Genomic DNA, 24,665 nt, shown 5'->3' on the forward strand with positions numbered 1-24,665 from the left:
CAAACAAAAATCTAACTTGGTGTTTAGAAAATAGAGAAAGGCAAGGATAAAAGAAAGACTTTGGTGATACTTCTTTGCTTCACATTCTTATATTTAAAAAATAGAGAGTTATGAAGTAAAATATTAAAACTACATGAACTTTTCTAAGATGAAACATGAGACTTCAAGTGAATGTTTAGTTTGGGTGAATATTTTTTTTAAGTTTATTTATTTTGAGAGAGAGAGAGAGAGTGCAGAGAGAAAAATCTCCATGCTGTCAACGCAGAGCCTGACACAGGTCACGAACCCACAAACTGTGAGATCATGACCTGAACCGAAATCAAGAGCTGTATGCTTAACTGTCTGAGCCACCCAGGAACTCCTTGGGTGAATCTTTTGAACTAGATCTTCATATTCATCTGAAAAATTTAGCAAATTCTTGGAATGCCTTTTTGTTTTTTTCATGATCTTTGAGTGTTTAGCTTTTCATCAAATCCTATGCTTCCTTCTGCCTTTCCAACTTCTGAAATGTACAGTTGGATATAAGTTAGAGCATGAAACACTTCCAGTACCACCTTCCTTACTCAACACAGAGTGGCATTACAACAAACACATGGATTTGGAGTCAAGAAGAGTGACCTTTTGGAAAAAATGGACCACTCTCTTACACCATACACAAAAATCAATTTAAAATGAATTAAAGACATAAATGTGAGACCTTAAATCATAAAAATCCTAGAAGAGAGCACAGGCAGTAACATCTTTGACATCAGCCATAGCAACTTCTTTGTTGTATGTCTCTGGAGGCAAGGGAGACAAAGGCAAAAATGAACTAATGGGACTACAGCAAAATAAAAAGCTTCTGCACAGGAAAGGAAACAATCAACAAAACTAAAAGGCAACCTACAGGGTAAGAGAAGATATTTGCAAATGACGTATCCGATAAAGGATTACTATCCAAAATATATGAGGAACTGATACAACTCAACACCCCTCCAAACAAATAATCCAATTAAAAATGGTCAGAAGACACGAACAGTCATTTCTCCAAAGAAAATATCCAGATAGCTAACAGACACATGAAAAGATGTTTATCATCACTTATCATCAGAGAAATACAAATTAAAACTACAATGAAGTATCACCTCACACTTGTCAGAATGGCTAGAATCAAAAACACAAGAAACAAGAGGTGTTGATGGGAATGTGGAGAAAAAGGAATACTCATACACTGTTGGTGAGAATGTGAACTGGTGCAGCCCCTGTGGAAGATAGTATGGAGGTTCCTCAAAAAGTTAAAAATAGAACTACCTTATGATCCAACAATTGCCCTACTGGACCTTAACACAAAGAATACTGGAACACTAATTCAAAGGGATACATGCACCCCTATGTTAATAGTGGCATTATTTACAATAGTCAATATATGGAGGCAGCCTAAGTATCCATCAATTGATGAATAGAAAAAGAAGACATGGCATATATATACCAGCTATATTATTAAGCCATAAAAAAAGAATGGAATCTTGCCATTTGCAATAGCATGGATGGAACTAAAAGTATAATGCTAAGCAAAATAAGTCAAAGACAAATATCATATGATTTCACTTGTATGTGGAATTTAAGGAACAAAACAAGCAAGCAAAGGGGAAAAAAGAGAGATAGGGACAAAGCAAGAAATGGGCTCTTTTTTAAAGTTTATTATTTTTATTTTGAGAAAGAGAGAGAGTGTGTATGTGTGCAAGTTGGGGAGGAGCAGAGACAGAGAATCTCAAGTGGACTCTGAGTTATCAACACAGAGCCTGACAAGGTGCTTGATCTTGAAGATTGTGAGATCAGGACCTGAAGTCAAAATCAAGAGTCAGATGCTTAACTGACTAAGCCACCAGGTACCCCAACAGATGCTACTAATTATAGTGAACAAATTGATGGTCACCAGAGGGGAGGGGAGTGGAGGTAAGGTGAAATAGGTGATGGGGATTCACAAGTGCGCACAGAGAATTGTATGTGTGGAATTGTTGAATTACTATATAACACTGTATGACTGTATGTTAACTAACTGGAATTAAAATTAAGACTTAAAAGAAAAAGAAGAATGAGTCTTGGCTCCACTAGCTATTAGTCTAGTGACCTTGAATGCATTGCATTACAGGCTCATGCCTCACTTTCTTTATCTGTATAATGAGCATAATTATAGTATGTAACTCATAGGTGTGTTATGAGCATTAGAAAAGAATGAATATAAATGACCAGCATATGTTAGGTATAGAAGAGTCTTTCTGTTTATTACTTTCCTTAATTTACATATTGTGCTTCCGAAAAACATAGTCTATAGCATGACAAGTTCCAGATGCTCATATCCACACCATCAGTGTGGTACAAGAGTAGTCACCAGTGGGCATTGTGCAGTTACCCCTTTCCACCCATATTACATAATCTGTTACCTCAGGGTTTCTCATGAGTCCTGTCTCTTGTTACTGCAACTCTAGTTTCAAAGGTCTAAATGCCCATTAACAAACATCTTTGAGTATATTGTATGTAAAACATTGATGGGAATGTAGGTGGAAGAGGCTGGTAAAGAAATGAAATAAGAGTCCTTTCCTCAAAACAATTGCAGTTTCAACAAGGAGATGAAAATACCGCATCTTAATATTCATTAAGAACATCAGGGTTTAGGGGTGCCTGGGTGGCTCAGTTTGGTGAGCATTCAACTCTGGCTCAAGTCATGCTCTCATGGTTTATGAGCTTGAGCCCCAAATCCAACTTGCTGCTGTCAGCGCAGAGCCCACTTTGGATTTTCTGTCCTCCTCTATCACTGACCCTACCCCTCTCACATTCTCTCTCTCTCTCTTAAAAATAAATAAAACATTAAAAAAAAAGAATGTCATGGTTTAGTGTTTTCACATAATTCCTTTAACATTTATAATTCAGTGTAAACTGAAGTAACAACTAATGAATGCTTTAAAATGGGGGGGGGGGGGCAGAATGGAGATAGATTGAAACCTGCAGTCAAGATTGAGGAAACTTTCATAGAAAGTCTAGGGGGCTTTAGACTGTCCTTGAAGGATAGATATAATTTGGTTAGATAAATAAGAGAGGGGACCATGATTGATTCATGACATAAGAGAAGGAAGAAATGTAAACAGTATCTTATGGTAGACCTAAGCAAGGTGTGTGCTTGAAGTAGTGAGAATCTTGGCTTGATGGAAAGAAAGGAAAGGGAAGGGAGTAAATAGTATCCATTTATTGATCACCTACTGTATGCAAGACCTTGATCCATGTGCTACAGAAGAAATTAGCCCCACCTTAGCCTGATGAACCAGATTAACAGCTTGCTTAGAATTCTGGTATCTATGTGTTGAAAATATAACTGTGCTGCTAAGACTATAGCTCTTTGGTAGCTTAGCAAAAAGGAGCAGATGGTATCCACATGGATCTTTCCAGGAATAGCACCACATGGAGTGAATCAGTGAATTAAGTATGTATGGTTATATGGCATGGGGCACATTGACTAAACCACATTTGAGATCTGAGCTAATGACTCCATTTTTCATGCAATCTCCAGAGAGCATTTATATAAATAAAGCAGTTAGTTTTGTAAATGCTCACTGTGAGCCCGTGGGATTTGTGGCATCATGGACTAATGTACAAAAGCAAAAGATTTGGAGTCAAAGGACCTGGGTTTGAATTCCAGCTTTGCTCCCCTCTAGCTGTCTGATGTTGGGAATTTCAGTGAATCACCCTACACCTCAGTTTACTTAACTATAAACAAAGGAAAATTCCACCAGTCCCTCTGGGTTCTGTGAGGAGTACACAAGAAAACACAGATAAAAAGCTTATCATGTTCGCCTGCCACACAATGGTTATTTGCTCAGTCAGTGTTAGTTCCCTTCCTTCTTTCTGTGGAAATTAAATGATCTAATGTATATAAATATACTCTATAAATGATAAAGCATGGTATTAGTGGCCAGTATAATATAATTATCCATTTGAGTTTCAGTGATGATATGAAGTTTTGGTGAGTCATTTATTTTTGCCTTTTATACTAAGTGCAAAGAGATATGAGAGATATGTGGCTGGGTTGCTGCATGGGAATTTAGAGTCCTCATAATTAGTAGTTCAAGCAAGTTTTATCTCTTATCCCAAGTGTACTTAATTCTAAAGAAAACATAAAGAAAAGTCTCTTTGGTTCTGAGATCTCCACTCTGTGTCATTCTGCAGGCTACCCCAGCTTTTCTGTACTAGAGTTGGAAGCACATAACTCAGCTTAACTGAGGTCGTTAGGATATCATCTGTTTTCTGCAGAGTATTACACTACCTTGTATTTTAAAGGAGGATGGAGCAGGCATGTTAACACTTCAATCCAAAGGGATGAAAGACTAATGGTGAATTTTCAAGGATCAGTGAGGGAAGTTGTGTTAACTAGAACAGAGTTCTGGAGACTTATCAAATTTTAACAGGGAACAGAAGCACATGTTTTGAAGTTGTTAAGAATTACCCACATAGGAGCTGGACTTTCAGATTTGATTCTTGGCCTTGCTATCACCAGCTGAATGACCTTGGGCAAGTTAGTTAACATCTCTGTGCCTCAGTTTTCAGTAAAGTAAGGATAATATTATTTTTATTATTAAGAGAGTTCAGGAAAGCAGAGTTAAACTGAATTCAGGCCAAACATGAGTCCGCCATTTTTTTTTCCAATATTCTGAGCTAGGCTGATGGTAAGCTAGGTAGGTAGCCATCTCTGCATTTTGTAAAGTGTTAGGCAGAGGGGCCAAGGTTTTTTACTTCCTCCAAGGTTGCTCCTGGAGATACCCTGCCATAGTCATTAACCTCCAAGTTAAGCCTTGCCTAGCTACACCTCAGGCCCTCATACTGTTCAGTTACCCACCCTCGTGATATTGCCTCAGTGTCCTCACTTGTGTGTGTGTGTGTGTGTGTGTGTGTGTGTGTGTGTGTGTGTGTGTATGTGTGTGTGTGTGTACACACACACATACACACACATATATATGTATGTATGTCACTGGAGGGTAAGGGCAAGCCAGAGTACAGACCTGATACTATTGGTACTACTATTGGCGATGACTCAGAGCTATACTGGATTAAACTGCATGCCCCTGGCTTGTCTTGTGGAAAGGAAATAGAAAAGGAGAAGAAAATTCAGGAAAGCAAAAAATAACCACACTAATAAATAATATAAACTTACATCTATAGAGTTCCTCTCTTTTCACTTAACATGCATTATTTCTTCAGCTAACTTCTTGGGAAATAGGTTAACTGGAAAATACCGTTGTCCCATTTTTTTTAAGTGGGGGTTTAAAAGAGATTAAGGGACTTAGAAACCCTCTGAGAATTGGGGAATTGAATCTGAGTCAGTACAGTGAGAAATTTCTCTTCAGACAGTGAAGGAGTGACTAGCAACATACAAGGCAGAAAATAACTGAATTTTCAATATGTAGCCTGGAAAAATTCAGTAGAGGGGATCAGGAAATGTTAGTGGTTATCAGCATGAGTTCTGGGGCTATAAAGACATGGGTCTGAAACCTGGTTGTAGTCCTTTTAGGTTTGAGGCCTTAGACAGATGACTTAGCCACTTTGAGCCTGCCTGCTTGCCTGCCTTTCTTCCTTCCTTCCTTCCTTCCTCCCCCCCCCTTTTTTTCCTTCCTTCCCTCCTTCTTTCCTTTAAATGGGAACAATGAGGGGATCCTGGGTGGCTCAGCTGGTTGAGCAGTGTCTGACTTTGGCTCAGGTCATGATCAGGTCTGAGCCCTGCATCAAGCTCTATGCTGACTGTTATCTCCCTCTCTCTCTACCCCCACCTCTCTTTCTCTCTCTCAAAAATAAATGAACATTTAATGGGGTACCTGGGGGTGCTGAGTCAATTAGGTGTCTAACTTTGGCTCAGGTCATGATCTCACAGCTCATGAATTTGAACCCGGCATTGGGCTCTCTGATGACAGCTCAGAGCCTGTAGCCTGCTTGGGATTCTGTGTCTCCCTCTCTCTGTTCTTCCCCCACTCACACCGTCTCTTTCTTTCTTTCTTTTCTTTCTTTCTTTCTTTCTTTCTTTCTTTCTTTCTTTCTTTCTTTTCTTTCTTTCTCTCTCTCTCTCTATCTCTGAAAAATGAATAAACATTAAAAAAGATGCTTCAAAAATAAATGAACATTTAAAAAATAATTAAAAAATAAATGGGAACAGTGATGTTTTCCTTAAAACATTTTGAGAAGTAAATACATAGATGCATCTTAAGTATTTACCACAGCCCCTGGAACATAATAGGCATTTAATAAATGCTTAACAGTTTATTCTTGTTATTGCTGTTGTTACCCTGTCTTTAGTTTCCATACTAAATAATTGTGAGATCTGGGACATGCCACTAGGCCATGTGTCCATTTCCATATTTATAGAGTGAAAGGATAGAATTAAATGATCCTTAAGGTCCCAGCTGTAAAGTTTTGTAATTCTAAAGTGGGTGTGTTTCTTTTATTTTGTTTCTCTCTCACACAGCCATCAATATGTCTTTAATCAGTCATTTACCAGAAATTTTCCTTGGAGCTTACTTAAAACATCCAGACTTAGTCAGCCTGGCTATGCCTGACTATATCTTCCCAAACTAACGTTAACATTCAAATCATCTTTGGTTTTCACTAGATTGGCTGGGAGAGCAGCCCCCAAAAGCATTTAATCTTTGCAGTGATAAACAAGGCAAGCAGCTTGCTAGAATTCTGCCATTAGACTGACACTTACTACCTTCTCCTAAGCCATGCCTCCTGCAGGCCTGTTCACATGATATATCTGGACCCCTGTAACTGGGCCAGAGTGAGGAGGGGAAGCCTCTGCCACCAGCCAGGATCAAGGTGTATATATCTAAATTTGCTTTGAGCTGGCCTCTGACCTGTTAGTAAGCAACGGTAGTTAGAATCCAAAGAGTTCTTGTAAATTACAATTCCGTTCTGAGAGACAGTAGAGTATAATTGTCAAGAGTATGGATTCTGAGCTAGACTGTCTAGGTTTGAAGATGGTATATTTACCATATGTCTGACTTTGGGAAAATTACTGAAACTCTACTTCCTCACTTGTGAATAGAGAATAATGGTACTTGACTCATTGGGTTATGTGAAGATGAAATAAGTTAATCATATAAATAAATGCTATATAAATGCTTGACTTTCTTCTTACCCACCCCAGTGTTAATACACCGAAGATCTGGCTGTGACTTGGTCATGGTCCCATAAGATTTCAGGTAGTGATGATGCTCAGGGGCAATTGCAGATCTTTAGTAAATCTATGTCACTGTTTTCTTTGTGGCAAAGAGCAGTGGTTTATCTTTTACTGGGATGAACAAAGTTATTGATGTAATGTAAAGGTATTTGGGTATCCTATGGAGCTCAAAGAGGAAAGTGGCAGGAATTCATGAATAACTTGATCTAACAACTTCAATTTTTCAGTATTCTCTCTGTTTGCTTTTCGCTTTTCTACAATTAACTTTATACTTCCTTCTTGCTGTAAACTAGCTTTCTCCACATATAAAGAATGTAATATAAAATGCAAACCATGTATATCTCATAGTTTGGGTCACCTAAGAGAGATTGGTTTCTTAAGCCTTTATAGTTTCAAAAATCCTTGGCTATATTTATATAAAGACAAGCCTTGAAACTTCTCATTAAAAGATTTTTTTTCAGGGGCACCTGGTGGCTCAGTCAGCTGAGCATCGGACTCTTGATTTCTGTTCAGGTCATGATCCCAGGGTTGTGGGATCGAGCCCCACACCCAGCTCTGTGCTGAGCATGGAACCTGCTTAAGATTCTCTGTCTCTGTCTCTGTCTCTGTCTCTGTCTCTGTCTCTCTCTCTCTCTCTCTCTCATTCTCTCTCCCTGCTTATTTATCTCTCTTGCTAAAAGTAAAAATAAATAAATAAATAATAAAAATAAATTAAAAAATGATTTTTTCATATTTGTTAAAAATTTCTTTCCATTTAATGGAAATCAGCATATTGAAGTTGGACACTGGAATCTGCTAAGTCACCAGTTTGATTTAGGAGTTCAATTAAAGAGAATACCCAATACCCAATTAAAGAGACTATGTGTACAGCAGGGCAGTAAGAATTGTGGAGATAAAGCTTAGTGGGAACCATCAAAGCAACTAGGGAACTGGTTTTAAGAATCTAAAACCAGACCTGATCAAACTAGGCATGGACTCACATGATTTCAAAAGCGAGAAAAGAAACAGAAGCCAGGATGAGCCATGGGGAGATCTGAAATTCACAACTGGTGACAGAAGCACACTCATGGGCCATACTTAGAATTCAACTATACTCTGTCACCACTTGGGATTTTTATTCTCTGATGATGTGTATCATTGAGTACCTTCAAGAAGCTCTGTGAAAACAGTCTGGGGAGGGTCATGAGGGTCCTGGAACAAAGCAATGGGAGATCTGATCTTCAGAGAGCCAGATATAGCAGCAGTGGGATACAGAACAGCCAACCATGACATCTTGGCATTCATGCCTGGGATTTGTCAATGTCAGATGTATGTGCTGTATGTGTATATTCAAACAATCTATACATTTTGTTCATTCATGCATTTTTAATGACATTAAAAGATGCAGGCATTAATGGGGGCTTCTGAATCTTTTTTACTCAATAAGGAGCTTTCCACATAACATAGATTATACTTCACAACCTTTACAGCTTACAGTTATGAAATAATCAATATTTCATAAAAGCTGGATAGTTAAGCAATAGGGACTGATTAAGGAAAGATAGTGACAGTGGATAATCTGGAAAAGTAGTCACAGTTTTGTTGGTAACATGGGATTTTGGAGTTATCCTAGAAATGCTCTCCTGAGTTTACGAGCTTACAAAGAGCTATTATTTTCCTTTATACCCTCACCTATACTTTATATCAACATTTAGCCAGTAATTCCTAAGTTGTTGCTGAGCTCCTTTGGTGTAACCAAGTGCTGTGAAGAATTCTAGGAAAATATTCAATCCTTGTCATTTTTTAAACAGAGTCTGATTAGAAAACCTGAATTTATGTATATGAAAAGGAAAATAGCAGCATAAACATATGAAAGGGATAAATGACATCATAAAGGAAATGGGTTTGCATACAAAATTTATTCCTAGATCATGTTAATATAATCTGTAAGAGGAAAAACAAAAGTAAGATGGGTTGAATCAAACCAATACATATTTATTGATCAAATTGTACTAAATATAAGTCTTGGGTGTAATACTTGGAAAGCTTTCAGTCTGGTCAAGGGGGCAAGGCACAAATGTTTTAGAAGAGTCCTGGGAACCAATTAGAAAGCATAGAAGAGAGGAAGTAAAAACTAAAAAACAGAAGAGGAAGACAACAACAGTAACCATTCAGGCATCACCAGATTGCTTTCAATATCTGATATGTAAGACTTAAGGCAGCTCTTGCCTCCAGGGTGGTCTTTGGTTTGCCAGAATCTTCTATGCTGCTCTACCTCGAGATCTGCAATCACTGCAGGACTCTTGCAACTGAGCCACCTAGATACTCAGATCATGGAGCAACTTAGTGTGGAAAAAAAAATGGATTTTGAGGTCAGGAAGGCCAGTATTAAATCTCAGCTCTTATTTTCCCTGAGCCTCCATTTTCTCATCTATAATATGTGGATAGTGATAATAATGCTTTATCACTATGGTTTTGTGGAGATTAAATGAGGATATATGTGCATTTTCTTATACCTGGGCAAGTAATATATATTTAATAAATAGTAAGTCACATGGTCTAATCTTTAGTTTTCTTTAGTGTGATTGTAGCCACTATCATGGCTTTGAAATCTCTGGGGTGTAAACAATTCACAAACCAGTCAATAATATATTCTTACAGTGGTCTGTCTTTAGGGATGCTAATAATAATATGTAATATTGATTCTGAAATGTAAGTTTACAAAGCACATTCAAATATATCATCTCACTTATTCTTCAAATGACTCTTTTAGAAGATGATTATTTCTATTCCCATTCTACAGAGAAAGAAAATGAGACAAAGGGAGTTAGTGTAATTGCCTCCAGATCTCACCATCAGAAAGTTGCTCAGCCCCAAAACGTATAATCAGAAAGTTGCTAAACCAAACTTGAGCCCAGGTTCTCTAACTCCAAACCTCTTGTTCTTCTCCCTACACCACCACATGCCTCTTAATAAGCACTGCCTTTTTGTATGCAGGTGTTTAGGGCCTGTTTGTTTGTTTGTTTTGTTGGGATGCTGTGAAAACTGTCTTTCTCCAAAGCCCCTATTCACCCTAAAGGTACTTGCTATTAGGAGTTAATGAATAAACTGTGAACATCTAGTTGGCTCACTATGGACACATATAGACCAGGGTCATGTTTTCAATGCCTGGTGTGTTATGTTAAAACATGGAATTGTGTTTTGTAAAATCTGCTGGATTGCCTTTTTTTAATCATTTGATTAACAGATTGACATTTAAAAGCTGTTAACTCTGTTAACTCCAGAGGGCACAGCTAATGAAATGTCCCAAAAGTTGAGCACTTGCCAAGACTACCATGTCTTATAGGACAGCTCTGGATTTACCATGATGAGAGTATTTTTTCTATCTAAATGAAATCTGCAATTTGGGAAGGAGATTAAAGATCCTGCAGGGGATGAAGGAAAAGATGCTATGAAAATTCTAGAAACTAGAAAATAAAGATAGATCTACTCAATATTCATGAAGTCAGATTGGTTGATGCAAATAGAGATTGCAATCTCTCATTTTCTAATGACTTGGCTTGTAGCACTTCTGTATCAGTGTTACACAGATTCCTACCCAGCTTTAAAGGGAATGACTACAGGTTGTACATTTTTTTTAAAAAAAGGAAGTTTAGCATACTCATAATGATTTTATGCCACCTTTGACTAATTTGTAATTTTCTAGCTAAGGATTTCTAAGGTACATGATCAGAAAAGCACAAATGATGAAAGATATGGTACAGAATATATAATAGGTAAATATACATATAAGATGTCAATAAGTGAATCTTTCTATTTCAACATATTCTCAAAAGGCAGTTTAAAGAGGAGGGTTACAAATATTGCTTTACGTTAAATTTTGCTTCCATGAGAGAGAAATTAAATTTATTTTGTATAGCCATTTTATAAAGAAATGCTATACATTTTTACTCACCCAATTTATTAGAAATTCTTACCTCATATACAGCTCAAATCCTCACCTCCTACTGTTGGGTAGAATTAAAGAGAAAATGAGTACAAATTTAACTGCTTACTTCATTTCATTATGTAGTCAATATAGCAAATACTTGAAGGAAGGTGGTTTCAGGGAATTCTAAGACATTTCATTTATCCCTTGAAACCCTGACATAGTGCCTTTACAGGTTCTCAAGAAATACTGTTGAACTCTGTTAAATAAGTTTAACAGATCCTATCTCAGAATAGACTACCTGTCATTTAATTTTTTTTTTCTTGTGTCTCTTTTTTAGGCCAGCCCTGCTCCTATAATTGTCAACACAGATACTTTGGACACGATTCCTTATGTAAGTAACATTTTTATTAAGACTTTCTTTAAAAATTATGTTAGATTATAATGAGCTAAATTTAAAATTCAATACATATTCAATTCTACCCAGTCCAGATAATCTTATGAAATGTGTAGAAAGAGTTTTGTGAGTTCTGTTTTGATATTTGCTAAATCTCAGCTTAGTTATGCAAATAGTTTTCTCTTTCATTCATTGTTTTGCAAAACATAAGGGCCTATCATAAGGAAAAAAAAGCCCATTGTATTAAAAAAAACTGTTAGTTTCCTGGGTGGTTCCCTGAAAAGATACTGAATTGCTTATAGAAGAGATGGATAAACTTCTTTGGGTTTCTTAGTACAGGAATAATCAAATCAAATTTCTGTGGTAGCACATACAACATAAGTAAGCTATCAAATATTAGATGGATTTTGCTGGGTTTCTAACAAGAGTTGGAACACATTTTTTAAGGGTGTAGTCTTTCTATGTATAATGAAAGGCATGGTTTTATGAAAGCCTGGAGCATGAGATAGATACTAGAATCAGACAAATGGGTAAAGCCTGGGATTAAGTACAACCACTATAATGGACAAAATTCTTGAACAACAAAGTTTGACTCAGCAGGGGAGATTGGAGGGTGGCAGCAGGCCACAGTGTGGGTGAGCAGTTGACATTTTGGAAGTGTGACAAGGCTTTATGTGTGACCCTAGCTAATGGATAGACAGTAGTGATTGGGGAAGATGGGACAAACACAGGTGTGTGTACAGACAGAGGATTTGAAGCAAGGAGAAGGACTGCAGGGAGGTTGGATAAGAACAGATGCCTGGTCTTTGATTAAATGAATAAAACTCATGAAGCACTTGAAAAATTACCTGGCACAATGTAAATGCTTGGTAAGTATCGCTATTCTAACTCTTAGACCCAACCTTAAATGCCTACAAAGACAAAGTAACTCCCAGAAATAAATGAAGGAAAAGGCATGGGGACAGCAGGGAATCGAGAGTACATGGTGTTCCAAAGGGGGCAGCTGCCACTTGGCTCCAGTGGATTGGTACCAAAAAGAGATGGGGACCAAGTGTTACCAAATCATCTAACTTTTCTAGAGAAGTTGGAAATTTGAATTTTTATGTAAAGGTTTGGAATTTTTAAATATAGACAACTGATTTTCCAAAGTTCATGCACTGTGTGCCAGTAGTCAAGAGGCTACCCTTTGGGTGGCTTCTGCCTCAAAGGAACTGGAGATCCTGAGCTGATCCTCCAAGCCAGGACTCCGCCACAGGGGAGCATAATGCTAGAATTGGAATACAAGGTTGGGACTTGATTACAGGGACAAGTGACTGAAACTGGGACACAGGGTCAGGATAAGAATAACAACAAGCTTGACTTAGTGCTGACTCACCTGAACTACTGAGCTAGGGCTTCCTAAATCTTTCTGAACAAGAGTCATTTGGGGTCAGACAAGAAATGGGGTTAAAAGCTTACTGGTAGGAATCAGTAGCCCCAGTTCTGGAAAGACAAGGATCCTGTTAGTAGGAAGCAAAGTAATACATTAAAGACACATAGTGTCCACTATTCTCTCACTCTCCCCATCTTCCTTCACTAATCAAATATTTATATTAGTATTACTGTATACCTGACACTAAGTACTTAACAAATATTAACTCAATCCTTAAAACAACCCTGTAAGATAGGTTCTATTACTTTCTTTATATTACAGATCCAAAAACTGAATCATAAAGAGATTAAGTAACTTTTTGAAGGTTGCACAGTTAGGAGCAGAGCCAAGAAGGAATGTAGATAGACTGGGTAAGGAGTTCGAGATCTCACTTAACTCTTATCATACAACCTCTTATATTCCCACCTTTTCTCACTTGTTTTCTCTCCGCTTGGGAAAAACTTTGCTTTCTCCTCTGCTACACGTGGATTTGGGTGGAAGACAACTCGTCACAGAGGCCCCAATAGCTTTGGGACAGAGATTCATGTATATTTTAAGGAATTCTGTGTTTTTACTCTAGAAAAATTCTTTGCTATATTCATAGGCAAGGCAGATGAACAGTGCTTTGAAGTAGACATGGAGCACAGAGACTTGATTTTGTAAGTAGGACTGCTTTCTTTGGTAGATCTGTATTATTTCAAAGCCGTCTCTTAGGATTCTCATGCCTGAATGGCCAGATGCCCTCATGTACAAATAATTTATCGACAGAATTTAAAGATTTTATGCAGACCTACTTGACTGATATCACAGCTAATTAGCTAGTAAAATCAGCTACATATAACAAATTAATCAAATTGCTTTCTATTCCCTAAATATCAACTTTGTATACAAATTTGAGTTCTTCAAAGGCTCTTTTTTTTTTAACCTTCAACTTTTTTGTACTTAATGCAAAACCTCTTTGAGCTTCCTTAAGTAGTATCTTTAGAGAGGGTTGCTGACCCGTTTGCTGTGGTGAAAATATCCCAATGTGTTTCGTGACAATGTGTTGTTCAGCAAGTCATTTAATTTTTCTGGATCTAAATTTATCTTTAAGACAGGAATTATAATACCTACCTCAGAGGTGATTGTGGGGACGAAATGAAATTATGTATGCGAAATAATGCTTTTTTTTTTAAAGTTCATTTATTTATATTGAGAAAGAGAAAGAAAGAGAGAGTAGGGGAGGGCCAGAGAGAGAGAGAGAGAGAGAGATAGACAATCTCAAGCAGGCTCCACACTGTCAGCACTGAGCCAGACTTGGGGCTTGATCTCACAAACCATGAGATCATAACCTGAGTTGAAATCAAGAGTGGGACACTTAACTGACTGAGCCTCCCAGGAACCATGAAATCATGCTTTGTTAACTTCTGGCTTCTAAGTGTTTATTTATCATTTTATGTAAATAATAAAAACTTATGTAGTAACACATGCTAGGCCCTGAGAGGATGGTAAATATGACTATCTTCCCCCATATAAACATGAGTACATCATCTATTGAAAATGCAGATTTAGCGCATAGCCATTAATGTAGATATACTTTAGCTTTTGGCATAAGTCCAACCTTCCTCTTTGTTCCTGATTCACTGGGTAACCTTGAACAAATCGCTGTTCCGTTCGCAGTCTATTTTCTCGCTCCCTAGTGTTCTAAACTTTGTTTTCCTCTTTCCTTTCTCATGTTCTAGTTGTTCACATAATTTCAGATCTATTTAATGAAAAAACAATCTCAGAGCTCCCCAGAGCATTTCAGTCATATTGCATAAGAGCATTTCCTTCTTCAAAAATATTACTTAAATGACAAATTTTAATGTGTATTATTGTCCTTCTCACAAATAATTTCATTACAAGTAAATATTAATTTTGCCAGTGAGCAAGTTTGATTTTAGAAATATGTTGTCCTTGTGGAAACAATTCCTTGGCATGCGTATAAACAGCAATTGAATAACTAGAGGAAATCTGTGGTCAAAGGAAATTTTTAAATTAAGTATCTAATAAGGCACAAAAAATATTTAAAGAGATTTCTGCCTTTTTTTAGGCAGGAAGTTAGGGGTTTTTAGAGCTCTTAAAGTATCTACCATTAACAAATGGGGGGGAATCACTGAGGTTCTTACATACAAATGCTTCAAATAATCTCGTTCTTTCATGATGTCATGATATTTTAAGGTTGGGTATGATGTTACATATGGTATAACCCCACCTTTCCTGCAAAGCAGGAATCCCCTATATGAAGGTTAAAATCCCTCAAGGAAAAGCAAAGAGAAAAAGCAAATTGCCATTTCAGCACTCTGTAGTTTACATTTTTTACGCAATCATGTTATTCTTCTCCATTATTTGTTAAATATTGTCTTATGGCAGTTGATGAATATACTGTGTTCTTAGAGAGTTCACAGTGAGTAGAGCCTGCATATGATATGTAAGTCTACATCCCTGAAGGCTGACTTAGTGAAAAGATACCATGTTACCCTCTACTCTGCAACCAACTGACAAGGAAGTCAGTCCGGAAGCCTCCTCTCCGGACATACTTTTGGCTTTTGTAGCTGACCAGAGTCGTATATTGAACACCATCCAACGAAACCCCATTCTTTCTGCTTTAAAAAAAATAAAATTAATCAGAGAAATTCTAGGATTCCTTTTTATCCATCCTTCTCTAGAGTTCATTATATACTGGTTGTATTTTGACTTGTTTTCTGGAAATATACTGTAATAAATAGTATACTCAAGAATCATGAGTTTTAAATGTTGTTAAGTAACTTAGGGTCCAATGAATGCAAACCTCTCATTTTACAGATACAGACATTCTAGCTCAACTAGTAAATGGTAGAGCTTGGTCTGTCATTTATTTTCACTCTACATAACAGTTTTTGGTGTGCAACCAATAACCACATGATCAGTGGCATATAACAATAAGCATTTATTCTTCCCGTAAGTGTTTGCTGGTTGGTTGGGCCAACTGCTGTAGACTGTAGATTACCAGGTTGGCTTCAAGTGTTTGATTCTGAGGCCCAGGGAGTGGGACAGTACTACCCAGAGTATGTTATTTTAATTGTAATGGCCAAAACACAAGAGGAAAGCCCAGGACACAAACACAGTTGAAGGCTATGTTCACATGACATCTACTAACACCCCACTGGCCAAAGCAAGTCATATTGCCAAGCTCAAAGTAGAAGAAGGAGTGAATATTTGCTAAACAACAAACTAGCTTACTATACCAAAGTCTTAAATAAAAGGGCTAAGAATTTGTAAATGCCCTTTATAAGAAAAATGGGTACAAAAGAAAGAAACTTACACTTTTAAAATATTGGTAGGTCAGGGCTCCTGGGTGGCTCAGCTGGTTAAGCATCTGACTTCAACTCAGGTCATGATCTCACAGTTTATGGGTTCAAGCCTCGAGTAGAGCTCAGAGCCTAGAGCCTGCTGAATCTCCCTCTCTCTCTGCCCCTCACCTGCTTGTGCTTTGTCTCTCTCTGTCTCTCAAAAATAACTGTTAAAAGTTTTTTAAAAATATATTAATAGGTCAGTGGCAATAAATAATTACAGTGTCAAAGGACACTGGTTCAACTGATATGGTAAGTGAGTATCTAGATTATTAAGGATGTTTAATGGAAACTATAGAGAAATAAAAGAAACATCTATCAAGTATTGACAGTGCAATGACCTTAGTTTTCTTTGAGACACTTTGTTGTCTGAAACTTTGTTTCCAGAGGTAGAAATAATAATAGAGACAAGGGATTTGTTCCAGAAGTTCCAGGACTGTGGCTTGGAAAACATCCCAAGAAATTGAAGGAGTAAGAGAAGTAGAGGAGAGAAAAGAAGAAAGAGGGATTAAGTTACAAAAAAATATGAGAAGGTCCTTAATAGTATTGATGCAGTTTGGAGTGGTAGGGTCCAGAGCCAATGGGTAAGTAAGAATTCTTGAGACTTCTTTGGTGCAAAACAGTGATTTTATTAAACCAAGGGGACAGGACCCATGGGCAGAAAGAGCTGCCTAGAATTGTGAGAAGCAACTGATTATACACCTTGCAGTTGAGGGAGGTACAGGCAAAAAGGAAAGTTTCCATAAAGGACTTTCATATGCTAAAGAGGACTCAGAGGAAACCAGAGTCTGCTATTGTCAAGCTAAGGCGGTTTTCCCTCCAGTAAGGCATTAACAGTAAGACAAGACAGAAGTTTATTGGAGGAATGTTTTACTGTCCCTATCTCAAATATTTGTCAATGAGCTATAGGTTCTAAAGAAATTTAATGTTAGGGCCCCTGGGTGGCTCAGTCGGTTAAGCATTGGACTTCAGCTCAGGTTATGATCTTCCAGTTCTTGAGTTAAAGCCCCGCTTCAGGCTGTGTGCTGTCAGAGTGGAGCCCACTTCAGACCCTCCATTTCCCTCTCTCTCTGGTCACTCACTTGCTTGCTCTCTCTCCCCCTCAAAAATAAAGAAACATTAAAAAAAATAAAAAGAAAAATGTATATTAAAAAAGGAAGTTTAATTTTATTTATATTTTCATCTTGCCTTTGTTCCCTACATCATCATGGAGGGGAGGGTGGTGTTAGGGCTCCATGAAACTGAGTTGGGTCTATAGGTTTCTGGAGGCTAGGCTATTGATAAGATCATCTTTTTCTTGTAATTTACTAAGACATTTGTAAACTGATAGAGACACGTCTCCTGCATGACTGTGACTGGGATCTCTATCAGCTAACCATTTGTTTTCCCCTTCCCCTTGTTCTTTGGCAGCCAGGAGTGCCTAAGGAATGTCACAGATATCTCACCTGGAGAGGGTACGGGGTTTGTGGGGTATCAGCTTGCCTTATGCTCTCTCATCAGTACACCCACAGTATTTGACCTCCAAGATCATTTATGTAAAGGTTATTTGAAAGCAATCGTAATATCCTTACAGTATTATCAGTGAGATTTTTGTAGAGAACTTTAAGTGTGAAAGGTCATTGCATGAAGACACAGCTATGCTTCTGGGACAAAGGACCAGAAAGTTGTTTCAAGGGAATAAAATGGCCCAAGGAAAAGTACAGTGTAGTAAAGAGTGTTGAGAAGAGTGGAGGATGAGAGAAGATAAAGGTTGACATGGGTTCAGAGATGGAGAGAAACAATCAAATTAGCAGTGAGATTCATTCAAGGAGCCAAAGAATGGGCTTGAAACTAAGAGAAGTTTTTAAGCAAGGTTTAAATGGCATTTCTGATTGATTCCAGCAGCAGGAAGCTTAGGGTAAGAGCTCTCAGAGGAGGAAGTTGCTATATTTGCAGAAGGGGAATGACCAAGCACTTGGTCACAGAGCAGGACAGTGAATTCCTCTGAGTCACTTTGTACAGTAACAGACCCTTGTGATTCAGGCTGCTATTCACTTTTAATTGGATAGTTTTCCAGAATTAACCATGAAGGCAGAGGAAGCAGAATTTTGCTTGTTTCTTTGAACCATCATGGTAGTGATTAATAATGTTATTTTCAAAAACTTTGCTGATTTTAGTACATTTATCTTTCAGCAAACACATTTGTTTCTTTTTTTGTTTTTTCCCCCTTGAACACTACTAAAATTGTCAATGTTTTTATATGTTGAGAATGTAGTATTATCTACAAACTAAAAAAAAAAAAACTAGAAAATCCTTACCTACCAGAAAATAGCTTAATTTTGACTTAAACTGTGTCCATGAGACAATAAGAATTTAGCAAGAGAAGCAAAACTCAATATTCATTCTAAGGGCACCTGGGTGTCTCAGTGGTTGAGCATCCAACTTGGGCTCAGGTCTTGATCTTGCGGTTTGTGAGTTTGAGACCCACATCAGACTTGCTGCTGTCAGCTTGTCAGAGCCCTTTTTGGATTCTCTGTCCCTCCCCTGCTTATGCTTTCCCAAAAATAAAAATAAAAAATAACAGTAGTAATATAAATTTCTTATAAAAATACTTATTTTAGAGTCACAGTCAAATCTAGCCAGTCTAAATCCATTTCTCAGCTGCCATAATCAACAGATCCCCTACTGTTGCACTTGTTACTTTGATCTATAAAGGTAGAGATGGAACATAATAGTGCTTTTCAAATATTGATGTGCGTAATAAAAATAACCTGGAGATCTTAAAATGCAGATTCTTATTGAGCAGACCTGGGATGAGGCCTGAGAGTCTGCATTGCTAATAAGCCTCCCAGTGAGGATGATGTCCATTTGTACACACTTTGAATAACAAGATTGTATAAAGAGAAAGGCTAGGATTTAGATTCAGGAGCAACTTGGGTTATGATCCCACCTCTGAAGGCGCTTGCGTGAGTTTTGATTAAGTCAAATTCTCTGCCTAAACCGCTGTTGTATTATTTGTAAATGGGAGTAATAATATATGCCCTTTAGGGGGTGTTATGAGTACTCTTCCTAGTATATAGAAGGTGCTTAATAATGTTCATCATGAGATTGAGAGGGATAGTGTGCCTTTAATAAAATAGAGCATCCCTGTAATTTGCATTCCTAGAATGCAGACACCATAGTTTGTTCAGAGGTAGATCCAATAGCAGTTATGCTGGTCCATCACCCTAACTATATCTGGATGTTTGCTTCTTGAAAGGGACTCATTGACTAGCAACACTCATTACCTGGGACCTTGTAAGCATAGAATCTAGGGTCCCATTCAAGTTCTATTAAATCAGAATCTGTGTTTTTAATAAGAACCTCAGTGATTTGTATGCATATTAAAGTTTGAAAAGCATTGGTCAATATGACCGAAACTTTTTTTTGGCTTGGATCCTACTGCCTTTGCTCTTTAACTGCAGCTTTTGGCCTGTCTTGGGAGAGCTGCCCTTTTCACTCTTCACCTTAAACATTCCTACCTGTATGATAAAGGATCAAGTCAATTCAGTTCAACAAATCTACAGGACTAATTACAAACTACTATGTTGTACTTGCTACTAAACCTGTGTTTTCCAAGACAACAGCTACAAGCCTTGTGCCATTATTTAAATGTAATTAAAATACTATAAAATCAAAAAGTCAATTTCTCAGTTGTACTAGCTACCTTTCAAGTGTTCGTAGCCATTGTGGTTAGTGGGTAACGTATTCAACAGTGCAGTTATAGAATGTGTCCATCATTTCAGACTTCTATGGAACAAAGCTGTTCTAAATAATAAATAATAAAACATAAATAGAAGGGGTGAACTAATGTTTATCAAGGAACCACTGTATTCTAGGTGCTTTATGTGTATTATCTAATTAATTATCAAAATGATCCTTTCAGCTTTTGTCAGTTGGTTTCATTTCCTCCATTTTAGAGTTAAGTATTTTCAAATTTTCTAAAAAGTTATCATTCTTGCAGGGAATTGTGGAGTATGTTCATGGGGTCCCTGTCCTCATGGCTCTTAAAAGCATATTAACTCTCCAGACTCTCATACATGATGCACGTTGAGGCAAGTGGAAGCAATTGCTGAAAGCCTTCTTAAAAATTCAGCAATTCTCCCATCATTTTCCTTTTGTGAAATTATAAAGCCCTTATTTAGACTTAAATGAATCTTCTAAAATCATGAAATGAGTAGAAGACCTGACCTATTTACTCATTCACGAAGCTACTTCCATCCTTTTTCCCTGGGCTGCCCTTAGAGAATGCAGTTTGCTGGCAGCCCTACTGGTGTCTCCTTGTCCACTGGGAAACCTCTATCTACACAGGCTGGTATGGAAGACGATAGTGAGAAAACATAATAGTTGTTGGAGAGCAGGAGGAAATGAGAAAATATAACAGTCATCCAGGTGGAGAACGTGATTGCTGGGTGAGAATCACCACACAGGTCCTTCTTTCTAGGAATGGTCCCTCTGAAAGCACATGACCCATATACCCAAGCATAAATTCCACTTTAGTTCCAAGGAGCTCAGCCTGGCATAGCAGGTTTAGGAACAAGGGGAAATAATTCTGAGAAATATTTGTATAATTTCCTACAGAACTGTTATTCAAGATGTGGTCTGTGAACTGGTAGCATCAGATCTTACCAAGCAGGTTATTAGAATTACAGAATCTCCAGCTCTACCCTAAGATCTATAGAATCAAAATCTCTTGGGGAGAGGGCCTCAAAAAGTCTATGTTTTCACAAGCATACCAGTGAATCTTATGCACACTGAAGTTTGAGAGATGCTAGTGGGATTCCAGGAAGTTTCTGGATAATGGACTGAAGTGGGGGTAAAAGATGGGATAGGAAATACTATGTAGAGGAAAGACAAAATATAAGTATAGGGATTCAGTAAAGTACAGTAGTAACACGTTTAGTATTAACCTGAGCCAGCATTTAATCTTGGTGGTGGTGGTGGTGTTAAATCACTTGGGATGCTTCTTAAAAAGCATCACAGTCTAATGGAGTCTAGTGGACAGTGCTTCATTCTGGTTCATGTCTTGCCATTCTCTGCCTACCTGACTCCTTTGCATTCTGAAGGATTCAGTTTAAATAATGCTTCTTCTTGGAAGCTGAGGTTAGTTCTGATGCTTCTGTTGTGTGCTTCCACTTGACACTCCTCCCTTCCAAAGAAGTTGTCATACTGCATTGTAACCGTTCAATGCTCGATATTTCTTTCTAGGTTGTAAACTCCAAAAGCACAGGGAAAAATTGCTCTATTTTGGCCATTTTCTTACCTCCATAACCTGGCACATTTTGGCTAGATTGGTTGGCTGGCCTAATGAAAAGTAAATGAAGATGTGAAGAAATTGTTTTAAGGGAATATGGTATAAAGAACCATCCCCCTTGAGGAAGTCAAAGAAAAGTATAATTTTAGCTGGCTGTTAAAGAAAAAGTAAGATGTTTTTAGGCAGAGAAGGGAAAAGGCATTCCAGGAAAAGGAAACAATATGTGCAAATGTCAGAGGCCTGGAAACTCATATACACTGCATTCTGTGAAGCTGGAGCACAGCAGTAACAGAATGTGAGGTTGGTAAGGTATGGTTCAGTCTGACTATGAAGGCCTTGTTTGGCTGATATGGGATTTGGACTTTATCCTGTAGGCATTGCCAGTAGTATCATCTTCTCATATATTTGGGAATTTATAGACATCTTTTTTATTTTTTACCACTTTACCTGTAGGACCTTGTTTGTATCTGGCTATGTAGTAGATACACTGAAATATATGTTAAATAAATAAAGCCAAAGAAAAATAGTGGTCAATTTAACAGCAATAATTTACAAGCTTTTCTTGAGTCTTTTATATACTTCTGTATCTCCTTGCCTTTGTTCACTCTGTCCAAAGGAATAACTTTTTTATCCATACCCATCTTTTAAGATCTCATTAAACTTTGGGACGCCTGGGTGACTCAGTTGGTTAAGAATCCAACTTGGCTCAGGTCATGATCTCATGGTCCGTGAGTTCAAGCCCGCATCAGGCTCTGTGCTAACAGCTCAGAGCCTGGAACCTGCTTCAGATTCTGTGTCTCCCTCTCTCTCTGCCCCTCCCCCACTCACACTCTGTCTCTCTCCCCCTCTCTCAAAAATAAATAAACATTAAAAAAAAGATCTCATTAAACTTCCACCTCCATCAGGAAGCCCTCGTTAATTCCTCCAGGCAAAATTAACATCTCACTCCTCCTTGATTCCATAGTATTTAACTCATAGGAGATTGCCTGCTTTAGTGAAAAGAGGGTGGACTCTGGTCTTTTTTGATTCTACCATATACTTATTGGGTAACCTTAGAAAATTAACTTTTCTGACCCTCTTCCCTCATCTGTTAGTAGAGAGAGTAATAGCTATCTTGCATGGTGCATTATTTAGTATATATGTTCAGTTACATACAACAAAGAGCAAAATAACAGTGCTCTTGCAAGATAGAAATGTATATCACATATAACAGTCCATAAATGGGTGGTTCAAAACTGGGATATCTGTTCTACTCCACAAGGTCTTAAAAAGATGGGACCCAAAAACCTTATCTTCTTGCTCTTCCACCCTTGGATGATGACCTTGGGTGCATAGTCACCATGATGACATGCCAAGGAACAGTTAAAAGAAGTACAGAGGGATGACCATTGTTTCTCCCTTTAAAACGTGATTCCCCCTTATATCCCAAGAATTATAGTTTAGGTATAAAACCATACTTAGCTGCAATGGTAAAAAGATACATGTAATAAGTATTACATGTAATTCCATACAGAACATTCACCCAATGAAATGAAAATACTAATTCAAAAAGACATACGTACTCCTATGTTTATTGCAGTGTTATTTACAATACCCCAGATATGGAAGCAACCGAGGTGTTCATTGATAGATGAATGGATAAAGATGTGGTGTATACACACACACACACACACACACACACACACACACACACACACACATACACACACACACACTGTAATATTAGCCATAAAAAAGAATGAAATATTGTCATTTATAGCAACATGCATATACTTATAATGTATTATGCTAAGTGAAATAAGTCAGAATAAGAAAAATACCATATGATGTCACTTATATGTGGTATCTAAAAAACAAAACAAAACAAAACAAAAAACCAAACAACCACTAAAAGAACAAAAACAGAAACAGACTCACAAAGAGAACAAACTGGTGGTTACCAGAGGGGTGGTAGGGGAGAGAATGGACAAAATAGGTGACGGGGATTAAGAGGTACAAACTTCTAGTTATAAAGTACATGTCATGGAATAAAAAGCAGAGTGTAGGGAATATAGTCAAAAATACAACAATACTATTGTATGGTGATAGAAGGTGACTTTACTTATCATGCCTACTGAGTTTGGAGTAATATATGGAATAGTTGAATCACTATCTTGTGCACCTGAAAGGAGTATAACATTGTATGTCAACAATACTCCAATAATAAATATTTTATAAAAAAAAGGTTTACAAAAGCAAAAGATAACTTTTGTGCTATCTAGTCTTAAAACTGTGTAGATCAGGGTAATCCAATTATCTGCCGCACTCTGTAGGTCCTTTTCTGCAGAGACCAAATTCTCATGGATCATTCTAATCTTGTTTCTTACCTTGTGCCAAATATCGTAGGACTCTAGTGAGTTGAAGAGCCCATTAAATGTGTTAGTATTTTTTGCTATTTTTTTAATGATTTTTCCTTCTCACATTTCTTTGAAAGAAAATGTAGGCAGCATATATGATAAAGGAGATCATGATTACGTGGGTGAGATCAAACAGAAGAAAGAAAAAAGAGGAGTGATCATTTAGTAAAAAGCAAAATCATAAATGAAATGAGAGTAGAGTAATAAGGGGAAATGGCTTAAAATCTTCATATGATCTTCCCTCAATTTTAAGAATATTATTGAAATGAAGGTAAACACCTTTTCAAAAAAAAGCAGAAATACTAAAACATTTTCCTAGGGCCTCAGGAATTTTATGTGACGTTCAAAGTATTTTATAATCTTGTCTCTTCCTTGTTAAATTTTGTTGGATTTTTAAATTGGCTTTCTACACTGATAATTTTCAGTTATCAATTCTTAGTGGTAGCCATAGCTACTTATTCTCTGGGCAATTGGACAGACACTTTGTCTCTTTTGTGACTATTCCAAAATAAATCCTTCCTTTGGTGCCCACACACCACTATTTGAAGTCATTCAAAGCCTTCCATTGCTATTCATCCTTTTTGAGTTCATCTTCAGGGTACAGACTCAAAAAAAAAAAAACTGTCTTTCTCTTAGTGGCTAATTATCTTTCTTTCTGAGAAGTATGTGATATTAGCTATAGAGATTGGCTTTATTGTCTGGCAGTCATAAATTTATGTTTCTCCTGGTCCATC

General features: G+C 37.4%; 1 protein-coding gene across 3 annotated transcripts in view; it reads left to right on the forward strand.

Moving 5' to 3' along the window:
- Window positions 1-24,665, forward strand: part of LOC122201112 (disks large homolog 2-like) — a 1,368,059-nt gene that overhangs the window by 637,807 nt on the left and 705,587 nt on the right. For all 3 annotated transcript variants that reach the window (XM_042907026.1, XM_042907024.1, XM_042907025.1), the window contains one exon: window positions 11,446-11,499. In XM_042907026.1, coding sequence (XP_042762960.1) covers window positions 11,446-11,499 — 54 coding nt within the window. The remainder of the gene's footprint in view (window positions 1-11,445; window positions 11,500-24,665) is intronic.

This window comes from Panthera leo, chromosome D1, assembly GCF_018350215.1.
Source record: "Panthera leo isolate Ple1 chromosome D1, P.leo_Ple1_pat1.1, whole genome shotgun sequence".
Lineage (NCBI taxonomy): Eukaryota > Metazoa > Chordata > Mammalia > Carnivora > Felidae > Panthera > Panthera leo.